The sequence below is a fragment of the Botrytis sinoallii genome (assembly GCF_014898435.1).
Source record: "Botrytis sinoallii strain Bc 23 chromosome Unknown BSIN_011, whole genome shotgun sequence".
NCBI classification, from domain to species: domain Eukaryota; kingdom Fungi; phylum Ascomycota; class Leotiomycetes; order Helotiales; family Sclerotiniaceae; genus Botrytis; species Botrytis sinoallii.
The window spans coordinates 1,565,924-1,576,454 of record NW_024066038.1 but is presented as its reverse complement, the minus strand read 5'-3'; the positions used below and the strand labels follow the sequence as shown (position 1 = coordinate 1,576,454).

Sequence of the window (10,531 nt, the reverse complement as noted above, 5' to 3'; positions counted from 1 at the left end):
GCACACTTCTCCTCACCTATCCTCTCCCTTACCCTCCACATCTCACCTCCGCATCTCACACCCCTCACACTCTTCATAACCCCGCCAAAGGCATACCCATCCGAAGCCCGAAATCTTTCTCCCACTCTCCCACTCTCCAACTCTCACACTCCCCAACTCAATATAACAAAAACACAACTACACAACCGCACAACACACAACCACACAATCACACAAGACACAAGAATAGAAATGTCAAAAATTCGATAAATGTCTATTCAGGATCTATATGCCCAGACATGAGATTTTTATTCTCTAATCGTGTGAGGACAGAAAGCAAGCAAGCAAAGAAGCAAGCAAAGAAGCAGGAAATCCTTGTTCTTTCTTTCAGAACACCATCCATCCATCCATCCATCCAAATCTCTCAAGATACTTCTCAAACTCCCAATTCGAATCCAAAGACACAAGCCAGCCATCTATCCATCTATCCAACTAATCCATCATGCACACATTCATTTACTGTAAAATTTATTTTGATATTTGAAATGTATCTAGAACTTGAGATTTTTCCCCTTCAATTCAGAACAAATCTAAAGACTTCCTTTCCTAGGGAAACTAACTCCTTCTACCGCCGCATTATCCACAAACCAACTACACCTCTCTCTAGCTCCTTCATTAACCAGTGCACAAGGTAATCCATTTCCTTTTTCGAAAATCTCCTTCATAATCTCCTTCTTTCCACCTCCGGTCGCTACAAAAGCAATCTTAACTCCATGTGTCACTACCGGCAATGTAAGTGTAATTCTCTTTGGTGGTGGTTTCGGACTATCTTCAATCGGCGCAACCCAAGCATCCGTTTCCCTCAAAAGAGCATGTCCAGGAAACAAACTACACGTATGACCATCGGGACCACAACCCAAGAGTAACAAATCGAAAATGGGCAATTTGACCGAATCGCGAGATGCGAAACTGCGCACGAGGAGTTGTTCATACTGATCTGCCAATTCCTGGACATCGTCTAGATGCGCCGTATCGATTGGGTGCACGGTGGGTTTACCCATTTCGGCGGGAATTTTATCGAGGAGTTCGCTTTTGAGGAGCGCATAGTTGGAGTCTTCGTGGGTAAGGGGCACGGCTCTCTCGTCTGCGAAAAAAATTTCCCATTTGGAGAAGTGGATGATGTCGTCGGGACCGCTGGATGGGGCGAGGAGAGCGGCAGCGAGGGTTTTGGGGAGGGAGCCGCCTGATACGGCGATTTTGAAGGCGTCGTGGCGGGTGAGTCCGGCGGTTTGGGCTTGCACAATGTATTGACGGAGAGTGGTGGCCAGGATGTCGACGGTTGGGAATGCGAAGAGATTTGGTTGTGAGCCAACCATTTTTGCGATGTTTTAGATTATGTGTGGGTGTGTGTGGGTGGGTGAGAGTAAAGGTGGGAGGATTGGTGAGAGGATTGGTGAGAGGATTGGTGAATTGGTGGTGGATATTGGTATGATTGAGAAGGTTTCGCGGAGACTTTTGATTGAAAAGAAACCAAATTATGGAAATGGAAATTGAAAGGTTGGAAATTTGTGGGAGATTGATGCGAACGGAGGAGAGAGTGAGTTTTTGATGGTGGGGGGTTTGGGTTTTGATGGGTTGGTTGCGATAAGTGGATATTTTTCTTCCTTCTTCTTCTATCTGAAAGCGGTGGATTGATTAGATCAATTGCTTGCAAATAATGAATTTTTTATGATGATGACGAGAATGGAAGGAAGGTGATGATGGTGGGGGGGAATATATAGATAGATATGGATGATAGATATGAATATAGTAGGGATATATAGAAACAAAGGTTTTGTTATCAAAATATATAAATTATCTGAGAACGGATTTTATCATCATCATCGTACCTTTTTTCCTTCTTTTGCCTGCGTGGTATGGAAGATTGAGCAATTGGTTTTTATATTTATCTGTATATGTATAAATATATAGGTAAATATCATAAATATATATATCTGAGGATATAATTGATATAAAAAAGTTGGAAGATTCTTTCAAGTGAAGACTACGAGTAAAATCGAAGATGATGAGTGAGTGATGTGATCTTCCCAACTTTTATCGGAGATTAATGACGATGTTTCGATTTGATAGATAAGAAAGTTTGCTTATATAATTGATTGGTAAGCGGGAGTGAAGATGGAAATGGAAAGGAGTGAAGATGTAAACAGTAGGAGAGGAAGTACTTGAGTATTGATTGATGAATGAATCGAGATCAAAACTTGATCTTCATGTGTGTTTGAAGTGAGTGATTGAGAAGAATTGGGGTCCAAAAATAATATTCCCAAGGGAATTCTGATCTATTATACCTACCTACCTACCTACCTACATACATACTACATACATACCTACTCACCCAATATCCTCAGCCAAGCTCACACAAACATGTACAATATACCTACGCACTCCTATCTATGCACTCCTATCCATATCCATCCAAGGCAAAAGAAGGCATCCAAAACATACGGGAGGAGATACACTTTAGTAACATGAGAATTCCCCAAAGGAAATTCAACCGCCTTGCCATTTGTGATACACATATATCCCTTTAACCTGCATGGCTCTGAATATAGAAATATTCCTTCTCAATAGAGTATTTTGTACCGTGAAGCTGCGGGTGTCAGACGATACAGATTCGTAGGTCAATGTTTCACAGATATTTGGTTGTAAAGGGTGCTGTACATCTCGTCTCAGGTCCACTCGCGAGCCACTCTCTTGAAGTCTATTCCTTCACTCCAATCCATGCATTAGGGATCTTGACTCTTGAGTCCGCGAGATTGAAACAGATTATTTCTCGAGGAGTTCCGCTTCGTAATCTCTTAGCTGATCCTGTCTCGAGTAGGTTCACATCTCCGGTCAAGCGGTAGTGCTTCTCGGCTTCAAATCTCAATCCACCAGCTTCACTCCACCGGAATGGATACCGCTCGACCTGAGTAATTGATAACTATCTTTGTTCTAGAACTTCTAGAGTCCTCCGATTGCTAATCGTAGAAGAGTTCTCTCACGCGGGTCTACCCCTCCATGATCCATCATCCATTATCAAAATTCCTTCCTTGGTGGGGTGAACTTGTCTGCGGTTCTGGTGGTCACTGGTCAGTCATACAGAGTACAGAGGAACACAAAAACATAGCCATCCGGAAATCCCGCGTAAAAAGGGGAAGATCTTCAATATATATTTCTCTTTCCCTGAATCATTGCAGGAAATCAAGGTATATGGAAAGTTTATCGTCACACCATGAATTCCGATTGAACCATACGAAGCATTTTCTCTCTCTCTTATTGTACCATTTCATCGGATACTTCCTTACCATCATTCCTTGTATTCCCGCTATGATCCGTTCGCCTTACGAAGCTATCCAAAATCAATTTCCACTACCGCTATCTTGGCGTTTCGTCATACCTGACCTATCAGGTATCACCACTTGATAGCAGCTCGGAAGAATTCACGTGATCTTGGTGGGGTAATTGCATCTTCGGATCAGGTCCGATCGATACCTCCGCTCAAGCTCCGATTGTTTCTGTACTTTGGTCTTTTCGAGTCAGGGAATTATTATTGAATCCGATATTGATTTGGGCGTCTTGAGTTTGTCTTGTACACGATACCCCTTTTTACCTATCTGAGTTATGGCTTCACCAAAATATCTTACTGGCGATCAATCTGCCATAGATGATTTTATTGATCAATTCGATGTGCGTTGAGTCAGTCCTACAAAAGCTTTGAAGCTTGAATTTGTAGGGTGGATTAAGCTGACTTTCTACGCTCTTCAGGTCTTCTTATTTGATTGTGATGGTATATACGAGAATCGGTTTTGGGAAAGAAAGATATACTAACATGCAAAAGGTGTTCTTTGGTCTGGAGATCATATCTTTCCAGGGACAGTCGAGACCTTGGAATTGTTGAGATCAAAAGGTACGCTCCTCAAATTCCATCTAATCGTGCCCCTCGGAATACACTGTATTTTCCTCATGAACAAGAGCTAATCATGTATTACTCTAGGCAAAAGGTTGTCTTTGTAACAAATAATTCCACAAAATCGAGAACCGAATATCAAAAGAAACTTACAGCTCTCGGCGTACCAAGCAATGTTGATGAAATCTTTGGTTCAGCCTACTCTTCCGCAATTTATATCTCTCGAATTCTCAAGCTTCCAGCACCCAAGAATAAAGTCTTTGTTTTAGGGGAAAGTGGTATCGAAACAGAATTGAAAACAGAAGGAGTAGAATTTATTGGAGGAACGGATCCAGCTTATCGTCGCGATATTACACCAGAAGATTATAAAGGAATCGCAGATGGTTCATTACTCGATGATGATGTTGGTGTAGTGCTGGCTGGCTTAGATTTTCACATCAATTATCTTAAGTTATGTCATGCTTACCATTATCTTCGTCGAGGTGCAGTATTTTTGGCTACAAACACTGATAATACTTTACCATCAAACCATACATTCTTCCCTGGAGCTGGATCTATTTCAATTCCATTAATCAATATGATAGGAAAAGAGCCAACGGCTTTAGGTAAACCAAATCAAGCAATGATGGATTCTATTGAGGGAAAATTTCAATTCGATCGTAAGAAGACATGTATGGTTGGAGATCGATTAAATACAGATATTAAGTTTGGTATTGAAGGGAAACTTGGTGGTACATTGGCCGTCTTAACGGGAGTATCTAAGAAAGAAGATTGGGAGGCTGAAAATGCTCCTGTAGTACCTGCGTACTATGTTGATAGACTGAGTGATTTGAGGGGTTGAGATAGGGACAATTGTGGAGTGATGGAGGGGTAAATGATATGCAATATTACAACATGAAAGTAACGGTATGATCAGTCCCTTACGGAGTAGAATAGAAGATCAATCAAACCCATGAAATAAGGCAGATGGATAGTTGAATGATTGGAAGAGAAGCAGTTCGGTGTTCGGATAAAATGACTAGTCAGGGAAACACGTGTGACTTTGTGGTCAATTCTAGCCCCCTCTCCCCTCTCTTAAACGATGGAAATAGAATCATTACCGAGCGATGGCGACCAAGTTTCTGTATGGGTGATATTGATCGACAGACTTTTTTTCTCCTTGTGACTGCTGGATTTGAATGATTATCGAATGATTTTAACTTTGGTGTGATAGGAGGTGGCTTGCTTGGTGGTGGCTTTGGGTACTAGGTAGCTGGAGGGATGTGGAGGTGATAGGGGGAAGGGGGGAAGTGGACAAGGAGGGATGGGTCAAAGGGTGAAAGGGACCCTGTCTTGTCTTGTCTTGTCATGCCTTGCTTTTTCCGCCTTGTGAAAGACCCTACATACATACATACATACGGAGTACATGGGGAGTTGGTACATGGGGAGTTGGTACCTAGGCTGCTAGATACATACTAGATACATAGGTACATACGGTACATATAGGCTTATAAATCCTCGGTTCGGGATTATTAATTGGATATTGGATGACTAGTGGATATTGGATATTGTATTGTACTTTATGAATTCTAATCGAGCGCAGCGAGGACGGGGGTTTGGGGGCTTGCCCCCATGGTTAGAGGATAGATGGATGGGAGAATGAGAATGAGAAGAGAGAATGACGCTCCGCTGGGCCACTGCCGTGGAGGCCGTTTTCGCTTCGCTCGGTAGAGGTGTATTGGTATATTATTGAGTAGATTTTAAAGGGGAGGGGGATTTCGGAGTGTACTAGGTAGGTATTTCGTGTGGAGACCCTACATACATACGAGAAATCAAGCGCGGCGAGGAAGAGGGGCTTGGATCTTGGGGCTGGAGGCTTGGGGGTTTACCCACATGAGGGAAAGGATGATATGGATGATCTGGAGTGCGGTGGGATGCGGTGGGATGTACCAGTATGAGTTGAACAATACCTAGGTGTAGTTATTTTCTGGACATCTAGGATTGCATTTTTTAGTTTATTGATTGATATTTATTGATTACTGGTAAACGGCTGAGGAATAAAGGAAAGATTAATACTCTACTTAGCTAGAAGCTTTCTTCGCTTGACTCCGATGGGTCATAGAAATCTTTGCATGTATATGATGTATAGAGGGGTATTGTCTCAGACCCTACATACTGCTACATATATCGGGGCTTGACTTGTGATTTGCCCATGTACCTAGGAAAATAAGAAAATTAAATTGTAAAGATTCAATTCGATAAGAAACTCACCGGAGCATATCCTCCGGCTTTGAATGTGCAAGTTTCCCTTGTTTCCGTAATTGTTCTGGTTTGGGAGGGGCGGCAGGGCTAAGGTAGAAAGCGAGAGTAGGGGTCCTACAGGGCGGATGGATGACTGGGCGTGTGAAATCCTTGACAAAAACCAAATCTCCTCCAAACCCAATACCCCCACCATGACTTCTTCCGCACCACAATATAGTCCCAAAAAAAGACGACTCGTGCAACCTTTTAACTTGGATAAACCACTCTCGTACTTCTTTTATTCTAAGGATCATGCCCAATTCCATTGCACCATGGATGGAGACAGCGACTTGGAGGATGATACCTCCATCTTTGTGGGGAGACGACATGAGTTGACAGAACGATTGGAGGAGAACCCTTACGATTTATTAACTTACCTCGAACGAGCGAGCATCTATAGCGATTTGGGATATCCAGATTTGGCATCGGGAGATAGTTATAAGGCTCTATTGTTATGCGACGAATTGAAGGATGAAAGTTTCGAATATCATGAACAAGCGCTCGAAGCATTCAAATCTCGACTCGCAGAAGGCTTTTCGGAAAATCTTCTCAAGAGACATGTTCCTGGATTGGCAGATACTGGAAATGTTTCAGAGACTATCGAGAGAAGTGGAATTCAGAGGTTGAGTCTGGATGAGGTGGACGAAGAAGTATATATGCGCATCGCAGACAAGGCTGCATTACGATGTTATCAAAATCTCTCATTAAGTCTTCTGTTATGCGGATGCTTAAAGAGTGCTTATGATTTTTGTAGCAGAGGATTGAAAGTTGCTCCTGATGATGAGGAATTGAGTCAAGTGAAGGATTATATTTTCAACATGGCGAAGAGGAGGTTAAAAACCGACGAGGTGGATTTTTCCGAATTACCAGATCAAGGCTTAGTACGACGCGAAATATATCCTTGGAATGACCACGAACCCAATCGTTTTTCGGAGGAATCTCTCGACTTTTTGAATCGGGAATTACAAGCTATTTCTTCAAAGGTGGAGGTCAGAGCTGTTGAATTACCTACACTGGTGGAAGCTGCGATTGTTCAGGAGGAAGATGGTCATATACCAACAAACAAGCAATTGGGATTATTCGCAACTGATGATATACAACCCGGCGAAACCGTTCTCGAAGAAACTTCCGTTTTAACGGTTAACAATCGTCTGAAAGATGCTCTTTGCGATGCCTGCAGTACTGTATTACCTCCTTTGGGTAAAAATAGTACAGTAGTAGGATGTCCTGATTGTTATGATATTATGTTTTGTAATGAAACCTGTCTCAATCTCGCCTTGGAAACATATCATCCAGCCATTTGCGAAAAAGATGTCGATACCATCTCCAAAGATCCAGATCCAAAAGAATCACCAAATGCCCTGTATCTTCTCCTTTTGGCTCGCGCATTAGCCATGTCGGCAACTCAAGAAGTTCATCCTCTCGATTTGAAAGAAGTTAAATTTATTTGGGGAGATTTTCTCGATTCAGCTAGTAATGCGGTTCCCATTTCTCCTAAATCAGAACCACCTCCTGTTTGGACTCTTCCATTTTCTTTCTCGTCAAATATCGCAACTCCTCTTCATATCCTTGAAAAAATGGATATTGATATTTTTGCCGAGATTGCAAATTATGATCTTTGGATTTTGAATACTTTGTATAGTAAATTTAGGGGTACAGCATCGGCGAGAGTTAATACGACAACGGGGATGCCGGAAGTAGCGGCTGTTCATCCTCTTTGGTGTTTGGCAAATCATGATTGTGATCCGAATGTACAATGGGAATGGGGAGGAAGAATGAAATTGTGGTGTAGGGAAAAGAGAATTAATGGAAAAGGTGGTGTGAAGAAGGGAGAGGAGATTTGGAATCATTATTGTGATATTGAATTACCTGTTCAAGAGAGGAGAGAGTGGGCAGAGGGGAGTTTGGGTGGTTGGTGTATGTGTGAGAGATGTAGGAGGGAGGCGGGAGAGATTGATGGGGAAGGAGAGGCTGGTGAGGAGGGAGAGGCTGGTGAGGAGGGAGAGGCTGGTGAGGAGGGAGAGGCTGGTGAGGAGGGAGAGAATTGTAGGGAGAGAAGGTTGAATGCGTTTGTGGATGAGGGTGAAGATTTCCTTACACCTACTGGAGTGGAGGTGAATGGAAAGACTGTAGAAAATGGATATGTGGATGTGAAGATGAGATCATCTGGGAAGGAAGATGTGGTGTCAAATGGAGGTAAAAGGGTAACTGAATAGTTGGACAAGGCAAGCGATGAGCCGGTTGGATAGATTCGAAACGAGGTGGGAAAATAGGGCTGTATGAATTAGTAGGTGTGGCGCGTGGATATATAATCATTGAAGAAGCGATAAGTGGTTGATTTGGATGTATATATGGAGGGATAGAAGAATGGAGGGATGGTTATTTTATGTGGAAACATGGAATGAAATGGAATGGAAGGGAAGATTAAAATTCTGAGATAGATAAAATGAAATGATTTGAGTGTAAGATTTTGGGAGAATTATGCACGTTTGGTCTTGTCTTTTTTCTAGATGGGGAAGCCTTTTTGTGATGTGGTTGAATGGGGAGAAACTGAACGGCGACAGGCTTGACAGTTGAGCAGGATAGAAAGGAGAGGTGAGAATAAGGTGGGAGGAAAAGTAAGGGGGTGAGAGGAAGGTGGGAGTGAGGAAGATTCGAAGGGAAATTGAGAGGCAGATTGAGAGGGGAGAGTGGGACAGGTAAGGAGGAAGAGGATAATGAGAGAAACAGCAAAAAATGACGGAAAGTTTGATGAAATGTATTGGGGTTGGTGTTGGTTCGGATAACGGAAGCGATAGATGGGGTGCGTAGAATAGTGTTGGAAAGGGTAGGGATAGAGAGTGAAGAAAGAGGGACAGACAACTGGATTGGGATAACCAGGTGCTGCGTATATATGCTGATTTCCTTTCTTACTAGATTGACGACGGTAGAGAATTAACTAGTTGGGGGTGGAGGGGTGTTCGGCCATTGCAGTGGATGCCTGGTAGACAACAAACAGAAAGCGCGAATGAAAGAATCACATTTTCACGGAGGCAAAGACAATAGGTTGATGATTAGATGGTTGTTTATTTTTTGTATCTGTCTGTCTATGATTTGGTCTATTCTAACTCGTTACAGGAAGAATCAAAAACCAACTCAGAGTTCAAGTTGCGTTTGTTGATGCTTGAACCGAACCATGGACAGTAATGGAAGATCTAATCATGAGAAATAACAAGCGTAATGACGACTTGACTCGGAGCTTCGATCCACAGGCAGGAGGAAATTCAGTGGGTAGGATATTGAGTTTTCCTTGTAGGAAAGGACTGATTGGACTGAAATCGATCGAGGTGGTTGTGCTGGGGAGCTGGGGAGCTGGGGAGCTGGGGAGCTGGGGAGCTGGGGAGCTGGGGAGCTGGGGAGGTAAGTCGTGAGGAGTATTAAGGCATAAGGAAATTGGGCAGTTGTAATGAGTGGACGCGTGTTGAGACCGCCGTCTAAAGCCAGGCAAATGCGAAGTGTTGTTGGGGGTAAACGAGGTGTGAAAGAGTTGTAAAGAGGGGTAAGAGAAGGCGGGAGAGATAAGCTGGTTGTGGTGGGATTAGTTGTTAACTAGCGACCAGAGCGAGGGCCACGGCGGCGATTACGTGGTTGTGTATGAGCAGGTGGAGGTGGAGGGGCATATTGACGAACAACATCATACTCTACAAGTCTTATGTAAGTCAAACACCCTTCGCATACATCTACACCACCTTCGTTCAATTTGTCACAAGGTGCCAACCAGCTCTGGATGAAAAAGATACATCAGTCATTGTAGAAGGTTTACCTATTCGGTGGATACGTACTGTTTGTGGAACGATGTCTGGATCTGACCATACGGTTCGTAAATTTGCACACTTCCAACTCCAGGGTAGCTCACTTTCAGCGACGTTATTGTTTGGAGCTGGAGCTGGAGCTGGTTGGGGAGCGCTATTTTGCTGTGATGAAGAAGACATTGTAGAGTTTTTGGATAATCTGTGTGTAGAGTTTCTCAAGTTGGATAGAGAAGAGGGAAAAAAGCAAAGGGGAGGGAGGGTGCAGTGGTATAAGAGCACATTTTCTCCAAGCTAAGAGCTTGGAAATGATTGTTCTGCACTCAATTTTGGGAGTCAAAATGTGAGAATTCGAGGTATTTTCAGTCATATCATGGTTCTTATGACATGTTTCAAGCAGAATCATACAAAATTGAGGATATGATAGTTGAATTGGGCATTCAAAATGAATAGAGAGTCAGAAATGATTAGAATGTAGCCAAGTTCTGATATTTTGGACTCACAATCAGTATTTGACTGTGAAAAATCAGATCGTGTC

At 42.9% G+C, this 10,531-nt stretch overlaps 4 protein-coding genes across 4 annotated transcripts; 2 read left to right on the top strand and 2 right to left on the bottom strand.

Moving 5' to 3' along the window:
* Window positions 1-569: 569 nt before the first annotated feature.
* EAF02_007064 (uncharacterized protein) lies at window positions 570-1,355 on the bottom strand (the record flags this gene model as incomplete). Its single annotated transcript, XM_038903112.1, has 1 exon — window positions 570-1,355. One exon carries the CDS (start codon window positions 1,353-1,355, stop codon window positions 570-572), a length of 786 nt encoding a protein of 261 aa, XP_038757433.1.
* Window positions 1,356-2,737: 1,382 nt separating this feature from the next.
* On the bottom strand, window positions 2,738-3,045 carry EAF02_007063 (uncharacterized protein; the record flags this gene model as incomplete). Its single annotated transcript, XM_038903111.1, has 2 exons — window positions 2,738-2,944; window positions 3,031-3,045. 2 exons carry the CDS (start codon window positions 3,043-3,045, stop codon window positions 2,738-2,740), a joined length of 222 nt encoding a protein of 73 aa, XP_038757432.1.
* A 594-nt stretch (window positions 3,046-3,639) lies between these two features.
* EAF02_007062 (uncharacterized protein) lies at window positions 3,640-4,766 on the top strand (the record flags this gene model as incomplete). The annotated part of the gene is made up of 4 exons (XM_038903110.1): window positions 3,640-3,705; window positions 3,784-3,805; window positions 3,857-3,925; window positions 3,991-4,766. 4 exons carry the CDS (start codon window positions 3,640-3,642, stop codon window positions 4,764-4,766), a joined length of 933 nt encoding a protein of 310 aa, XP_038757431.1.
* Window positions 4,767-6,357: 1,591 nt separating this feature from the next.
* EAF02_007061 (uncharacterized protein) lies at window positions 6,358-8,421 on the top strand (the record flags this gene model as incomplete). The annotated part of the gene is made up of 1 exon (XM_038903109.1): window positions 6,358-8,421. The coding sequence occupies one exon, from the start codon at window positions 6,358-6,360 to the stop codon at window positions 8,419-8,421; it is 2,064 nt and encodes a 687-aa protein (XP_038757430.1).
* Window positions 8,422-10,531: the final 2,110 nt, after the last annotated feature.